At 45.4% G+C, this 17,753-nt stretch overlaps 1 protein-coding gene across 7 annotated transcripts in view; it reads left to right on the top strand.

The window, feature by feature from the left end:
* LOC142763602 (uncharacterized) overlaps positions 1 to 17,753 on the top strand; it is a 122,345-nt gene that overhangs the window by 91,528 nt on the left and 13,064 nt on the right. For 5 of the 7 annotated variants that reach the window (XM_075865154.1, XM_075865153.1, XM_075865155.1 and 2 more), the window contains 5 exons: positions 2,631 to 2,837; positions 6,867 to 7,213; positions 10,657 to 11,022; positions 12,742 to 12,981; positions 14,407 to 14,567. In XM_075865154.1, the coding sequence (XP_075721269.1) occupies positions 2,631 to 2,837; positions 6,867 to 7,213; positions 10,657 to 11,022; positions 12,742 to 12,981; positions 14,407 to 14,567 (1,321 nt within the window). The remainder of the gene's footprint in view (positions 1 to 2,630; positions 2,838 to 6,866; positions 7,214 to 10,656; positions 11,023 to 12,741; positions 12,982 to 14,406; positions 14,568 to 17,753) is intronic. The other 2 variants (XM_075865150.1, XM_075865151.1) reach the window with 2 other exon arrangements.

The following is a 17,753-nucleotide window of genomic DNA, read 5'->3' as shown; positions in this document are numbered from 1 at the left end:
CACAAGGGAGGGACAGACCCATGACTATAGGAGCTTCGCCCCTAAAAAAAAAAGTTAGGTCGCTTAGCTTTTTGCAGACGCGTAGACTGTTTGGAAGCAGGTTCTTTGTTGCATTTTACTTATCTTCGGTGGTTGAATGCGCTATCTTCTGCAAGCTGTACCCGCACCGCCCGCGCTCATCATAAAAGCGCTTTGCCGCAATCATTTTCTCGCAATCGTTCAACCGCAACAGTGGTATCTGCTGTGATCTCAAGGGGCGCCCAGAAGCTTTCGCTACGACGCACTTTGTCAATTTCGCGGCAACTTCGCACGACGCCGCCGTTGTGGTTGCAGCAAGTAATGAACATTGCAGCAGGCTACCCCCGAAACATCAAAATAAACCGCTGTTGATAAGATTAATGGCAAAATATGGCCGCCACTTCACTTCCACATAAGAAGTTTGTTCTTTGTGTTCCTATCGTTCCACTTTGATATACGAGCATGAATTATAGGCTAAGGATGGCTTTTATAGTATTTTTATAATGCCTATAAATGCCTATTTTCAAAATCTGTGCCTAGATATGAAGATTATTTAACTTCAAATTTTGCTTTTGAGTACATCTTAAAGATGTCATTCATGATAGCGAGCAAAACTGACCTTTCGGATTTTTGTGCAGTGGAACCTAGTTCGCTAGTTCAACAAACTTTCGTAAACATCCACCAGCAGCCGTGAAATGGGTCTCGTCGGCCACCTTATGCCTTTGCACTGGCATGGCACAATTTATTTTGTAGGTTTAAATATTTCTATCAACTTTCCATTCATCTATTCAAGCAACAGAGTGCACAAAATACACAAGCAGTCTCGAATAACTCTCGCGGTGTCACGTACTACTGGGAGATATGCAGGGCTATTCCTTGTACGTTACCTCAGGCCCGTGGCGAGGAATTTTTCGGGGGGGGGGGGGGGGGGGCACTTTTTGAAGGCCTTGAAAAATGCCAATTTTTAATTATTTTCCTCTGCAAAACCCACGCCTGCACCCAAATTTCAGAGAGAGGGAGGCAGGCCTCTAGCCCTCCTCCCCCATGGCTACAGGCCTGAGTTACCCCCTCCATGTTAGGGCACATGCCCGTGAGATGAAGGCCAAGCGATGCTCAATCGGACATTCCAAATGATTCCGGAGCGCGGTACTGTAATTTTTGGCAGACGTGACTGTGAGCGCCCAGTGCATGCCTTACATTTGCCAGCTCAAAATTCTCAAACCTGGCGGGGTGCCCTTTAAGGTGCTCACAGAGGAGAAATTGGCCCTGCGCGACAAGACATGGCCAAAATGATGCTAAAAACCCTTCTGGCTTTCTAATGCTGTGGCTGTTTGCTGCTGTGCTGCCCTTTTTGACTATGCTGCAGAGAAAGAGACCCAGGAGTGTGTTTATTCGACGGTGGACCCTTAAACCATGCTTGTAGATACAAGGAGAGACATTGTTCTGCAAACCGTGCGAGAAAAGGAACAATTTTGCATGGCTAAGTCAAGCCATTGGCGCCTTTGTGCCATCATAAATATACATTTTTTTTCATGTCGTAGACGCCAGACTTGCATGTTACTCTTCGAAAGTTTGAACTTTTGTAAAGTTTATTGTGCCTATATTTACAATTATGGGGCCTAAAACTGTTTTGCCTGCCTATTTTGGGCTCTTAAAATGCAATTTTTAGTGCTTGAAATTTGACCTATGATCATTGGCATTCATTTTAGTGATAGCCGTGTCATCTGTATGAAATCTTGCTAAAGGTTTCAAAATGTTCTCTTTATGTCACTGTTATGGCAACAACTGCTTTATGTGCTGTGGAGCACTAGCACTATCATGCTTAGTGCCAAGGGCACCAGAGTTTGTTAGTTTGCTTTGTAGTATCATTGCATTCTATCACCTTTTGGTGACAAGGTTATCACCGTTCTCTTCTTTGCCAAAGATTGTGGAGGTCTTTATCACAGACATGAGGCCACAGCGCTAGTGATAAGATGGTGCTTGCTCTTTTGTATAAGAGCCCCATAAGTTTGCTTTTCATGAACTTGGCAGTTGCATGATTATGAGCTAGTCTCTTTGGCTTTGTTAGTATAGATGCAAAACTAAAATTTGTGTTCATGGCATGTTTTTTGTCATTAATGTTATATTTCAAAATCTGCATTTATTGTCTTTAGCCTGCATTGTGCAGTACCATGTCTTCTACTAAATCAACCATTTATAGTCTCTTTGGCTTTGTTAGTATAGATGCAAAACTAAAATTTGTGTTCATGGCATGTTTTTTGTCATTAATGTTATATTTCAAAATCTGCATTTATTGTCTTTAGCCTGCATTGTGCAGTACCATGTCTTCTACTAAATCAACCATTTATTAGCGTGCAAAATGGCTCTAGAGCACTATAGTAGACAAATTTTTCGGTACACTTTCTCTAATTTCTTATATGTACTCTTTTTTTTTCGTTCACTTGAGGGCTTCCTGAAGGTGGTATTACGTAAAGGGTGTGCTTACACATTGTGCACATGATGTACACTTGATTAGATAATTCAGAGGTGATGAGCTACATCTTAATATTATGCCATGGAAATACAATGTTATGCCGTGTTTGTGATGTAGGTGCCCTTCTTCTGTTTCTTAGGTGGCTGTCCGAATCTTCAAGTGGCCACTCCTATGGTTCCCGGGCAGCCGCAGCAACAGCCTGTGTATGTTTATGACCCGGCCACAGGTGCTGCCATGTATGGGGCACCTTCATCTCAGCCCGCAGTGACTTACTATGACCCCCAGACAGGGGCACCCATTCCAGCACCCCAACCACCCACTCCTCAAGACTACATTCTGCAGCATAGTGAGTTTTAATTTCCATTTCTGCCACAAAAATTAATGTTCTGGGGAGAAAAGTTCAAATGAATACAATCAAACCTCGTTATAATGATGTCGAAAGGGGAGTCGTAATAACCATTAGTTCATTATAGCCAATATTCATTTCTACCGACAATTAGCCAGCAAGAGAGAATTTACTCACTACCGAATATCACAGCAACCCCACTGCGCAGAGAAAAACAGCCGTCGGAAGGCAAAAAAACTAGCAGAATAATAAAGAACAATGCTCTTTACTTCCACCAAATTTGGCACACCAGCTGGCAGATCACTTCAAAGAAAAATAGTGTTTAATACACTTTTACGTACTCTTTTTCACGCGGATGACTGCTTTTTCAGCTTCAATAGCCATTTCCAGTCCGTCCTTGTCGTCATCGTAAGCATCAAAGAAGCGGCGCAGCAGGTCTGTCGCATCCAACACTTGCGTAGGCTTTGGTACGTCGGGTTCGCCAACATTAGGCTCCGGGTTCTCGACACATTCGTCACTGTTGTCATGCACTCCCGTCACCGCGGGCACCATTTCCACATCTGACAACTCTCATCGCATCGGCATCTGCACCGACGTAAGAGCAGAAAGTGCAGTTGGGCACAATGCCGGTGTCAAGTTGAGCGTTTCACAACATCTGGGCCTGGTCGCTCGTGGCACCCTCACTGGCGACATCATCGAAGTCTTCTACTACTTTTTTTTTTCTCTCGACACTGGACTCAAGGGCTTTCAACATTGCCGACTTCTGCTCGATTGTCGTATTTTTGCGCCGACGTCTTCTGCTGCTGTCGTCCATCTCGTGTCTGGCGGCGGAAACTGATAGAGGTGGTGTTGCTCTTCCGCAGTGAACCACAAGGAACAAAGCCACAATCTACGCTGTCCCAGCGTGGAGCTGAAGGGGCGAAGGAGGTCAGATGCGCGGATGGGTCAACGAGTTCTACAGGAGAGGGCAGGCCGGCTGACGCGCATGCTCGTGGGAGTTGCTGCGCGGGCAAGTCCACTAGTTCCTGAGGAAAGGGGAGGCAGGGAGACACACCCCCGCGCATTTTGGCAAGCTACTCCCGGCGAGCGCAAAGTGCGAGTTTTGAATAACCGCAGCCGTGATTAGACCTTAACCATTGCGCGCTACAAGATATTAAATTGATATATTCCAAAATGATCAGTAAATCCGCGTAGTGGACAAAGAATAGTTCGTTATATCCATTGCGGGAAAATTTCTACTTCGTTATAAAGAGGTTCTAGTATACGTTTAAAACTGCCTACCACTTGAGCCAAATCTGGTTGTTTTCTACATGTCTAGAGGCATTGGGCCACGTCTTGCAATGCTGTGCTGTTCATGTGCTTGGATTGCAGTGTTTTGTCTTCCATTGAGTCATTTTGGACAATGAGAAAAATTCCCCAACCCCGCCACGGTGGTATAGTGGCTAAGGTATTCGGTGGCTGACCTGCAGGTTGGGGATCGAATCCCGGCTCCGGCGGCTGCATTTCGGATGGAGGCGGAAATGCTGTAGGCCCGTCTGCTCAGATTTGGGTGCACGTTAAAAGAACCCCAGGTGGTCAAAATTTCCGGAGCTCTCCACTACGGCGTCTCTCATAATCATATGGTGGTTTTGGGACGTTAAACCCCACATATCAATCGAGAAATATCTCCCAAATATTTTCATCTTTGATGTGTGCATGTAATGCCTGAATTTTCGCCATGTTATGTTTTGTATAAAATGAGCCTTCAGCACATCTTGCACCCCTGGGAAGCAGTAGTAGTACTACAAGTATTGTGCAAAAGCTCCCAGAATCCTTACATGAGTAACTTATTTACAAAAGAATACTTTCATACCACAGGCACTATGCATTTTTATAGTACAGGTACAGTGGACTCCCAATAAACGAAACTCGTTTAAACAAAAATGACTCATTAGCAGAACTAAACGGGCTCATATGGCTGGATTTCTATGTGTTGCGCAGTAAAATTCATCAGTTAATCGAAACAGTGCTTAGTGGTGACCTACGGTTAAACGCTACAAACTCTAAACACAGCATAGACTTGCTCATGCCAAAGGTAGTCTCACAACTGTGGCAACACCTGGAGATCGAGACAAGCCAATCCAGTAGCCATTGTTGCTTGTGGCTGTGGGAGCCAAGTCTGCAAGTCAATTGTGCGTTAGGCCTATTTGTGTGGTGAAATGCGGTGGATTACGGTGTTATTTCAGCCTGATAGAAAAGAAGCGGCCGCACCATACACTCTCGCTTGAAAAAAACCTGTAAATTCTTCAGGAGCTCAATCGAAGCGGCCTGCCCAAGCTGGAGGTGGCGAAAAAATACATCTTGAAAGCGACGTTGTCGCAGGTCTGGAAAGGCTGAGAAAAGATTGCACTGTTAAGAACAAGACTTTTGAAGAGTTCTTTTTCTGTGGTGCAAGCCTGCATGGAGTTCCAATTTGTCCATAAGCGGACCAATTCTCGAGCGAAGGCTCGAGAGAGCGCCATGCAAATGGGTGTTAAAAACTTTGTCCTAAGCGACGCATGGCTCAGCCGCTTCAAAACACGCCATGGCCTAGTCTTCAAAGCAATCTCAGGTGAGAGTGGTGCAGTCAACAGGGACATTTGCACAGACTGGCAATAGGGGCGGTTCAAGGAATTTTCGGTGAGCTTGGAGCCACGAGACGTCTTCACTGTCGACGAGATGGGTCTTTTTCATAAGGCGCTTACATCAAAGACTCACCTTCAAAGACGAAGCCTGTAGTAAGGGAAAACGCAGTAAAGATCGCATCACTGTGCTGGTGGGTGCAAACATGGCAGGAGATGGGAAATTGAAGCTGTTGGTAATAAGAAAAATCAAGGCACCCACGTTGTTTCAAAGGTGTTCCCGTTCGTACCCGTTGCGTACCATAGGAACGGAAAAGCGTGGACGACCATGACCATTCTCGAAAACTGGCTTCGGGAGGAAGATGCAAGGTTTACGAGGCAAGGCAGGAAGGTTGTCTTCATTGTGGATAATTGCCCAGCCCACGGTCAGGTTCAAGGGCTCCAAATCACTCTTGAGTTCTTGCCAGCCAATGCAATGGCAGTGATCTAGCCAGTGGATCAAGGGGTTATTCAGAACAATAAAGTGCATTACTGCAGACAATTGCTCCATCAAATGCTACGTAGAGCAGGCAGCGGGAAATGCTACAGCATAGATTTATTGGCAGCCATCCACATTTTGGCTTGTGTCTGGGAGCAAGTGAAGGCAACAATACACAGATGTTTTCACCATGCTGGCTTTCAAGCACAAGAAAGCAGTACCTGATAAAGAAAGCTCTGCTGATGCCAACATTGAGACAGTATACAGTCAGGTCGTACCTGTCATGAAGAGACTGTCGAGGAAATGATTGCCAAAGTGCAAGATGAAGATCAACTTTTCAGCGATGAATGTAATGATAATACTGCCAGGGCAGTGGTGCCACCAGACCGATCAGCTAAAGGTTGTTGAACTTTTGCAGCACTATTTTGAGCATGAGGCTTGCCCAGAATTTCTTCCTTGTTTGTCAGGCATGGGTGTGTACCTTGTGAAAAAACAACTCAAGCTTGCCATACAAACCACTCTTCACTCCTTTCTTTCTCCTACTCATCCTCTTGAGTAAGGTGAGGTTTGTGCGATTTGAATAAAGGTCTCTGTTCACTAAATAAGTGTATTTTGCTTAAATAAAACTTCTGATAAATGGAGCAGTTTTATGGATCCCCTTCGAGTTCCGTTTAAGAGGAGTCGACTGTATATTCAAACTCTAAAGGTATGAAAGCCTGGGTTTTAACGCAGCCCTGTTAAGAAAATTTATTTTGTTTGATTAGTTCATTTTTTTTATGGTGATGACATTTTTTGTGATGTACGGATAGACAGTTTTCTCATCAAATCAGCGTAAAATTGCTTATGCATTTAAGAACTTCATTTATGATGACATCGAGCTTTATACTGCGGCATTGCTGATTGATTGAGCAGTGTCATCAAGCCCTTGTTTTTTCTCCTTCCTATTTCCAGATCCAATGCTGAGTGGGTCTCAACCCATGGTGGCTCCTGGCATTCACTCGCCAGCAGAGGGAGGCCCTCATGTAATAATGCAGGCACCAGGACCAGTGGTGCCAGGACAGCAGCCAATGATTCCCGGAGGGCAACCCATGATCCCCGGACAGCCAATAATGCCGGGACAGCAACCAATCATGCCGGGACAGCCACCACTTGTACCAGGGCAGCAGCCAATGCTGCACGGTCAACCACCCATGGTGCCTGGACAGCACTTGATGGGACCTGGTCAACAGGCACCGTTGTTGATGACGGTGCCTCCTGAAGAGGCTGTTCCGCAGCACCAATCCGTGGCTCCAAATATTGTGAGTGGGCAGCGCGTTCTGACTTTTTTCTTTTGTGTCGACCTGTAGGTAGCTCACTGTTTTATCAACAGCAGCAGCAACGCCAGTCGATTTAGTTCATGTCTAAGGGTAAGGCATGACATGGAGACAAAGAGTGCAGTGCAAATAGTAAAATTTTGGCTGCAAAGCGAAATAAATTATTAAAGCTTCCAGTGTGGGCTGAATCGAATATTTTTAGAGTAGTTGTTAAATATTTATTTAATACTTTTCTAATACAGTTAAACCTTTATATAACCAATTCTTTGATATTACAATGTTGGTTTTATTCTTTTCTGTTACTTCATAGAAGCACCTGTATTTGCACCGTGTATGTAACAAAGTGGTGGCGGACGACACCCTTGATGTAACAAATTTTTCTTGCCAGCAACATGAGAACTTTGCCCTGAATTTCGTCATTTTGGTATGAGCATGCATCTTCCGCGGTTGCCTTGCCACCGACGAAAGGCGAAGTGGCAACGGCGTGCTCGTGGCCTTGGGGACTCCCATTCGAGAGCGAGTGCTCATTACTGCACACTCGTGTACGCGAGGGGGGGAGGCGGGCCTACGCTCCTTCGGCCAGTGTTGCCGCATTCTGGTCATAGAGGGTGCATATGCGGATGTGCCCTCTCCTTCTTCCAAATAAAAAGAAAACTACTTTTGCGTAGGCAGCGCCACTTTTCGAAGTACAGAAGTCTCTGAACTGCACTTTAAGTTGCACAGGATGCCACTTTGCGTTGTTACGCCTTTAGGTTGCGTTACACATGCGGGGCCGCGATGTATATGGAGAGCACTTTGCCTAATAGTTTTCTCTCAAACGACGGTCACATCTTTATTTATTTTTAAATATTTTATGTGAACAATTGTGTCCTAACTACCGAAGAGACGTCAGATTAGGCACTGACGAAAACTCTCCTGTGTCCTTACTACCAAGGAGACGTCAGATTAGGCACTGGCGGAAACTCTTCGAGAACACGGTCACAACGATGGATCTTCAGAGGTTGACTCGTCACGCACTTTGCTGTCTTGTACCGTGGCGTGAGTTCGCAAGACCGCAGCATTCGCGGTTAGCCGATTAGCTCTTGCAGCATGTTGGCGTTTTGAATGCAATGAATGCGACAGCAACAAATCGTAATGTGATACAAAGTAAAGCTGACAGTCAGCCAACTCTTTTGGATTCGGTATCGCGGAACTCCTACAAAACGCTGGCGTAAGCAAATACTGCTGCTTTAGGCAGAACTGCTTTTTGTACACAGTCTCTTAGCGTTGAAAGCAGACTGATGCTTGCCGAGATAGCACGCATGCCAGCAATCACCACCGCACCCTTAAAATCAGTTCACTGTTGCTACTCACTTGAGGTATTTTTGCAGCTGTGATGGAAGAGCTTCCCATTTTAGACCTTCAAGTTCTTATCAGATGATTCAAAAGGAAACTTATGCAACTAGCTTGGCATGGCATCAACAATTAAGGAGAAGCTGGTTCACATGACCCATTGGCCCGTTTATCAAAATCTTCCCACCATGCACAAAAACTTCTGTTATGGCACTTCCACTGCTAGTAAATGTAAGGAGTTTCTCTGCATGAAGAAGGCTCATGTCTCAGCTAAGCTTGCGCAAGGTTTCAGTTAAGCGTGCACAGCACTTAGCGTGAAGTGGGATGTCTTTGTAGTCGTGAACAACCGCAGTCGGAAGGTCGGGTGGCTCCGATTAATTCTACAACTTCTCTTGCAGCTCCCTGTCATCATCCTTTCAACGTCATTTCTTAGGAATCGCAAGCAGCAGGCATACATAATCTCTCTAAGGGGTGTCTTTTTTGCACCACAGATTTTGAGAATACGAAAGGCACATTTGGGAAGATCCTCGAGTTGGCATGCTGCAAAAGTACAGGCCAAACGCACTACTTTGCCATTAATAATGTGCTTGTAGTGGCAGAATAACTACAGTAGAGTCTCAGTAAACGGAACTTGGTAGGGACCGGGAAAATATGTTCCATTTAACAGGAGTTCCATTTTCTGAGAGGTGAACATTGGTGCAGAATACAAGCCCGAAACCAAGCATTGCAAAGGCAATAGTTCCGGTTTAGCAGTAGTTTCGTTTAACAGATTTCCGTTTACTGAAGAGTCTACTGTACTGATCGAAGTGGGGCTCACAGACGGCAGCGTTATTTTACGTAGGCTTGTCTGCTCTTGGTATGTTACGCTGCCACTGCTGAACAAATGGTCGTCTTTTGGGACTCCAGAGCATTGAAGTTTCTACTTGAGTGAGTGATCGGGCACAAAACAGTGGCTGTGATGCCTGCTCATGGCACCTACTCCATAAAAGACATCACACAAACACGACAAGTCTGTCTGACCTGCAAATGCAGCACAAAATGACAGTGTAAAAGGCAAAAGAATCACCTTCGACTGAGTCGACTGAGGAGCAGCAGCATAGAACGTGCTCAGCCTGAGAGACTGATGTGTATACGACAGCGCGTGCCACCTATCGGAAGCCCTGCCACTGTGGTCTGGTGGCTGAGGCACCCAGCTGCTGACCCGCAGGTCGCGGGATAAAATCATGGCTGCTGCGGCTTCATTTTCGATGGAGGCGAAAATGTTGTGGGCCCGTGTGCCCAAATTTGGGTGCACGTTTAAGAACCCCAGGTGGTCAAAATTTCCGTAGTCCTCTACTACGGCATCTCGCGTAATCATATGGTGGTTTTGGGACGTTAACCCCACATATCAATCAAATCGACATGTCATGTGAATGAAACCACTGCAAGATCAGCAAGACCATGAAATGTAAATTACGACATCCATGACGTACATGTCACGATTTTTATGTTATGACTAGTCACTTGTGCTCGTCATACAGTTTTGTTAGGCCATACCAATTTTGGTATCGATACCATTATCAAAATGGCCAGAAGAGCTAAAGTTCGTTCAATCAATCAATCAATCAATCAATCGGTCAAGCCACATATCAGAAACATCAGAAGGCGGTGTCACTACCTCTCATAGCAGCCAGTTGGTGGTGATCACACTTCCAGTATTCTAGTCACTGTACCAATACTGTGCGACTTCCTCTTGTGTTTTGTTCTGTCAACACTTCCGTTTTGTGACAGAATCCTTATCAAATAGCCCCCCTCCGACCTTTGATCGAGGTCACGCCATTCATACTGCGGCATCTCATTGTGACCTGGATACAAAAGCACGACAGTTGTGTCCTGTAGGAACTTAAGCGTTGCTGTGGTAAGCACGGGGATGCAGGTCCAATTCCTGGCGTAGACGAACAAAAAAGTTGGGATAGAGCATTGTACAATGCTTTATAAAAAAAAGAAAGAAGGAGCGATAAAAGGGACTAGATTAGTCATGCCCACAGCATCTGTCCTGCCTTCTCCATCTGTCTGGTAGAAGAAAGGCTAATCAATTTTTTGTCTCTTTCGTTAAGCAGGACTACCAGGCACTGGCTGTGGCAATCAGCAGCGTGACTAACAAGCCACCTAGTCCAGTGCCGATTCAGTCCGAGTCCGCCTACGTGACGGACCCCATGCAGATTCCACTGCCTCCACCGCTGTCCCCAGACAGCGGGGAGGCCACACCTCAAAATTTTGACCCGGTGTCATCTCCCACCTTGGACAGCACAGACAGCAGATGTTTAGAGCTGCCTCCTCAGCAGGAGACACGAGGGGAGCCCGTAGGCACCACTGTGGAAATTGCAGTGCCAACCGTCGACTACGACGAGGACACTCCCTGCGGCACACCTGTGCTACCGTCTCCCAGTCAGGCAGCCGTGGCCTTTCCTTCTCCCATTCAGGTACTACACTACAAACCCACGAGCTTTTATGCTTTGCCTGGGCTGCTTGCTCTTCTGTGGTGGGGTGGTGGTAGTAGCAGGCAAAATTAATTGTATTTTGTGTCACTAAAGCATCGTCGTACATTTGAGTCATATGCTTTGCTGTATGTTGCCTCTTGCTGTTCTGATATGCAACGCCAGCATGATTGGTGTGTAAACTTAGTCACCGTACACACAGTAGACTACCTTAAGACGAATTATAAGGAACCACGGTCATTTGTTTGTCTATGAAGTTCTTCTTATCTGAAACGCTCCCAAAAGCCAAACGCTAACATGCCAAGTACGCCTGAATATGTTGCTTGAAAACACTGAATGAAGTATACTTATATTGTAAGAAAGGAAGAAGAAAAGACATTTATTGGCTCAGCTTGATAAAAAATTTGCTTCGAGGTAAAGTATTTAGACTCCTCTAAACAGTACTTCTTTTTGCAAATTTATAATAAATATATGCTAATGAATGAATTGCTACCACATTTTGACAATAAAACTTTAGCACGACGCTATTTTGATGATTTGAAAAAGATAAAAAGGTAGTGACAAGCACAATTTTTTTTTTTAAAGAATGGAAAACTTACTTTTCTGACAGTTCACCTTCTGAGAAACTGTTTTACCGGCTTTGCTATCACTCTTGGATATGCCCTCATTGCATACTGCTACCTTGACAAAGCCAATATACGCCCAGTTGCGTGTGGAAGTCTACAAGCGTTTCTTTGAGGTTCAGATATTTCCTTATTTTCAACACGCAATAACTTTTCCTGAACGACATGCAGCTGAAGATTTCAGTGTGTGCTACTCTTGATCACAAGCCTCTGGCATACAAAAAAAGACACGACACAGCTATATTTAGTGTGCAAAATTACCTTCCTTTGTTGAAAATAGCACATCACAATTTGCTGCATTTCACTGCAAACAGATACGACGCGCTCGGGCCCTATGCAAAACAACACAAACTGACCACATGTGCTCAGGTGCCATTGTGTGACGTCGATTGCAATGTGTCTGACTCCTCTGGTAGGAGTGCTAGTGCCACATATGGGGTTTTCATTTGATGTGATAATAATGTACAGATAATCTTCGTTGCGGTTTTCACTTTCATTTGGCTTTTTTTTTTGCTCCTTTTCCTTGCATTTTATCCTCTAGCCAAGCTCTTGTGTTCTTATGTTCTTTACTGTACTCCTGTTGGGGAACTGAAAAGCATGAGGGGAATACGAAAGGACAATCACCCTTTGTTTTCTTTGCTGATAAAGCTACAGGCTGGTGGTGAGGGAGACACCAGCATTATGCACCTACCTTTCTTTTTCACTTATCTCACTTTGTGTACATTTTAACAATTGTACTGTGTTGTATAGAGGTGCGAAATGCTGTGACCGCAGTTTATTTTGGAGTATGGTTGGGAATATTTCATTGGCTATTTCGTTATACTAAAATAAAGTTATGGTGGTGTATGGCACAAGGCATGGTAATGTGCGTTAGTTCTCAATTAGCACTTATTATGTTGTTGCATGCATCAAGTTCGGAAAGGAATTTGTCTCTCTCTGCGGCACTGCACTGGTTTCCCTTTTTTTTTAGAGTACAGCAAGCTTGAAGGTAGCATTGTCGCTCCGCCTTATTGTCTCGTCTTGTGGCTTATGTACACATGAGAGGTTTGTGGCAATTGATCCGGGGTGTACCTCATTGCAGCAGGCTCCAGTTGCTGCACCTTTCACTGTGGTGACTCCAGGGGCGGCAACAACGGAAGGTGCACCGGCCATGGCTCCAGGCGCCGTGTATCCAGCCAATCCGCAACCAATGGCCCCTGGATATGGCCCCGGCTACGGCTCTGTGGGTTCTGGTGTGGCTGCTGGTACTGCACAGGGCATGCATCCACAAGTTTACTACTTGCCCCCGGTTGCACAAGCCTTGCCCTCTGAGCAGCCTCTGGTATGTTACAAATACACGCACAATGCTCGTTAGGTATTATAGGTGCAGCAGTAATTAGGTTTTTTGGGAGGGGGGTTAAGCTTTGGCTGCCATGGGCACATTCATGTGGTTGCAAAATGTGCTAGAAAAGCTAATCTGAAGGCCCTCACAACATTATACCTTGTCAGGTTGTGATTTTGAAACATCAAACCCCAAATAAATCTCATTTACCTATTCGAACTCGCTTAATTCCAACTACTGGTTAATTCGAACTCGCGATGAGGTCCCGTCAAAGCTATGTGTATTCCAATAAGCGAAAACTCCCGGTAATTCGAATGCCCAAGCACTTCCGACAATTAATTCGAACAAACCGTGCTCCGAAAATGCGCTCAGCACCCCGCCCAATCCCGCAGCGGCACCTGCGACACCTCAATGCTGCCCGCGAAGAAAAGAAAAGGCTGCGGTGGAATGTTTGCTCTCTCTCAAACGGCGATCTGCAACGCACCCGTGTCGCACTTCTCGCTTTTCCGTCCCTGCCACGTAAAGACCCTTCTTCATCCAAAGCCGCGCGTGAAGAGAGAGAGAAAAAAAAAAAGAAAGTTGTCGCTGCGTTAAATGAATGTGTGGTTGAAGGAAAGGAAAAAGGCGCTATCTTCTGCAGCCATTGCCCCTTGCAAGAGCACGGCTCTGCGCCTTGGGGGGGGGTCTCTCACGTGCCGGTGCCAAGCTTCACCCTTTCCCGTCTCTGCCACGTAACCATTTTCCTTTCAACGACGCGTGCGAAGAGAGAGAGAAAAAAAAAAGCTGCCGTGGAGTGTTGGTTTTTTCTCAAATGCCGATCTGCTTCTCTTCGCGTGGAGAAGCTCCTCCTTTCTCGTCATGTGCTCGCCGTGCTGGGGCTGCGTAGCGGAAAGCAGGAGGCTCCGCTACGCAGTCATTGTCGTCGTTTTTAAAAAGTGTCGGCGCTAGACATTTCCGCGCGCAACTTCTCTTGCCAGGAGAATGCTGAAGCCGAAATAGAAATGCTTTGCAAGCTGCGTGTGAAATCGATTGACTCGCTGCAAGACAAGCGTGTGCAGACACGCATCACCGATTACTTCAATTAATAACGAATGTCCTGTGATTTGTGAGTAAATGTAAGTCTTCTGAAACTTCCCCCTCGTATGTTAGCTCAATGCACATGCGCCACTCCATGGAGAGCCCTCCGTTTATTTAGCTTTCATTAATTCGAACTTCTTTTAATTCGAATATATTTTCGGGCCCCTTCGTGTTCGAATTATCGTGATTCGACTGTATTTTTATCATCAATACCAAGCACAGCGGAGAACATAACAGCTTACACACACGTGCACACAGTGCAGTAGGCAAGGGAATTCAGAACTGTCAAGTTGCTGGAAAAAAATAGTAAATAAGTTTGAGAACTTTATTTCTTGTGTTTGGCAACAGGAGCAGCCAATAGAGCTCGACAGAGAAGCATCATCTGGCCGTATCTGCAGTCCACCACCTCAGATCCACGCCCCAAGCAAGAAGGATGGCCGACTGCCTCCCCACTGGAAGACTGCCAAGGATGAAGAGGGAAACGTTTACTACTACCACGCACTCACCAGGTGAGCTGTTGCAGCACTAGCTGTTTTCAAAGCATTTTGGAAATTTATGCACGTAAAGGCTCATTCCATTGATATGATCTTCATTGGAACCAAAAAAGGAACTGTCTTAATATACTGTCTAGACCTTCCCAAAAATAGTACTTCTTCATGTAGTACTTCTTCCCAAAATAGTACTTCTTCATTCTTCAAGACTTCTTCATGTAGGTGTACTCTGTCACAAATAGGGAAAGGAAAGTTGGTGTGGCTGAAAGCCTCCTCACAAGCAAGCTTTGGAAATTAAATCTCTCATTTCTAATGATACCGGCTTTGATGGGCTGGTAGCATGTTGAGGTGTCTGATAGGTGTCCTGAAGCAAGCCCATATGCTTTTTTTTTTTGGGGGGGGGGGGGGGGGTGGCATTTGTTTTAGACCTTGGATACTGTACAGTTAAACCTGATTATAACGAATTCCTCGATATAACGAAGTTATTATATTCTCCACCATTGCTTCACAGAACCACATGTATTTGCGACCTCTATGTAACAAGGTAACAACGGTAGACAACCTTGATATAATGAATTTTTCTCAGAGGCAATCTAGGAATTTCGCTCCGCATTTTGGCATTTTGGTACGAGCATGTATCTTCCGCGGCTGCCCCGTCGTTATTGCGCACGGGTGGGTGAGCGCGACGTGGGCAGGCCGACCTGCACCCCACAAGCCGGCGTTGCCGCCATGGGCACATGTACAGGTGTGCCCCCTCACCCCTTCACTGCAAACAAACAAAAAAAAAACTACTGTTTTGGCAATTCCACGCTTTTAGTTTGCTCGTCACGACGTGCGCTCATCTTCCACGCATACTTTGCCCCGCGAATGAAATGAGTGGGGGGGGGGGGGTAGTTAGATGCTTGTGCGCATGCGCTTACCCTTCGGCGGGGAGAATTGCGCGCCTTCGGCTTTAGCCGGAACGATTGCGTTTAGTTTCCAAGCTCACAAAGATCACTTTGCTCACTGGGTAGGCGCCATTAGGGAAAAGAGTGCACTTTCCAAGCACAGCGAAGTAACGATTGGGGCCCTCATTTTTTGTTTAAACAGCATGTTAAGTGTTGAGCGGTAAACGTTGTTAGTTTGCTCTCATCCTGTGTATGTTGTTTTCATGCGTCATTTGTGCGTGAGCAGCACGCTGCACGTTTCAATCTGCTTGCCTTTCTCAGCGTTACATTCCAAGTTGTTACTATCGCATTCATTGCTTCGCCCTTGCGGTGGAATGGGCTTTTTTTAATTTCGAACAACTGTGTGGTCAGCACCAAAGGGATGTCGTATTAGGCGCTGATGGAAACTCGGAAACCACGGTGACGTCGGATCTTCGGAGGTCGACTCGCACACTTCCGTCATGCGGCGCGCCGTGAGTTCGCAGGCTGGTAGCTTTTGCAATTAGCCGATTATTTCTGGCAATACGACAGTGCAATGAATGCAATGCAATGAACGTGATAGCAACAAATTGCAATGTTATAAAAAGTAAGGCTGGCAGCCAACTCTTTTAGATCTGATATCGCGGAATTCCTACAAAACACTGATGTGAGCAAATACAGCTGCTACAGGGAGAAGTGCTCTTTTTACAGTCCCTTCGCGGTTAAAATGCAGTGATGTTTGCCGTGATGGCAAGCGCGCCAGCGATCACGACGGCCCATGTTCATTATTGCTACTCGAGCGATACCCCCTCCCCATGTTGTTTCATGCTCGCTCGAGACAGGTGGTTTATTTTCTGTTTAAGGATCTGACGGCAGTTCTAACACGTGGGAAATGTTATGTTATGCACTTTCCAAATGATAGCGATGGGCCGACTCATTTTATCTCTGCTTCAGCACCGCTCGTGCGCTTTTATCCACTCGTGAAAGTTACGATGCGCGGGGGCATGTTATCAATTTGGACTTGTTACAAAACATGGCGGCGACGGCAAACACCTGCCGAGAGTGTCTATATAATTGCTATCGAAATGATAATGCAGTGTTTTACTGTAAACTAAGTGTTTTCGGTTGGCTCTGTCTTCAGTCCGCCTTTTGTTTAGTTTGCCCGTTTATTTTCTGTATTTTCGTACTGAACCTGCATATGACGAAATCCTCTTTATAAGTAATTTTTTGGGGAATTGATCAATTTCGTTCTATCAAAGTTTAACTGTATTTACTTGCATAATAGGTGCACTTTGTTTCTAGGAAATCCGGCTCCAAGTTCAGGGTGCGCCTATTATGCAGGGTCAACTTTCCAAAAATTTCACCTTTTGGCTACAGTACATTCAAACCTCTTTAATATGTACCCGCTTAATCTGTAACTGCGGTTTATACGTAGTCTGGAAGAATCCCTCGCTCAGTCCCCATTGAATCCCATGTATTGGCTGACCGCTTAAGCCGTAGTCGCTTGTGGCATTATATATACCGGTAGTTAGTACGTACTGTTTTCAATCTCGTTATCCATGCACAGGTAAAAAATCGGCAAAATTTTTTGCGCGCATACGTTCGACACACTAGCTTTGACGATCAGACTACAACAGCCAGCGATAGTGACGTAAAAACTTGGCCACGTTGGTGTTATTTCTGCATGTACGGCTGTTGCCAATCGCTCTGTACAAAAGCATGGCCTTCAAGATCGGTTCTTGGTAAACCAGGAACTCTCGGTCACTGTTCCGGTCAGGGGTGCGAATTTGCTGTCGCTTTCCAAGCCAAGTAGTATTGTAACGGCTCAACAGCACTGAGCCTGGCTGAGCATGTTTTTTTATTCGGTCTTTCCTCACTTTTCTACAGTGTTGATCGTGGCGGCGGTGTGGTGGTGTTATGTTACCTACGTTCTTTGCGTGCGGTGTGTCATGTTTCGTTTTGATTCTTGTTGTGTTGTGCACGAGGGGCGCGATTGATTTTGCACACGAAGACTGCATATTATGCCGAAGTACCATATCTTGAGTGTGAAATAAAAACTTGAAATCATTCACGCCATTTAAGGGGGGACGTGGCAAGTAAAACTAATTTTTTTATTAATGTACTGTTTGTGATGAAATTTGGTGTGTGTATGTGGATGATTGTGAGGATTCCAAATATGAAAACCGTTTTCAAATACCTCTTGTAGTTTTTGAGTTACAAGCATAATTATACTAATTAATGCTCTTCACACTTAAAGAGATAATTATTGCTAAATGAAATTATTTTTTCATATTATTAT

Source organism: Rhipicephalus microplus, chromosome 1 (genome assembly GCF_043290135.1).
Source record: "Rhipicephalus microplus isolate Deutch F79 chromosome 1, USDA_Rmic, whole genome shotgun sequence".
Lineage (NCBI taxonomy): Eukaryota > Metazoa > Arthropoda > Arachnida > Ixodida > Ixodidae > Rhipicephalus > Rhipicephalus microplus.
Note: the sequence above shows the minus strand (reverse complement) of the source record. Positions and strands in the feature narration are given on the sequence as shown.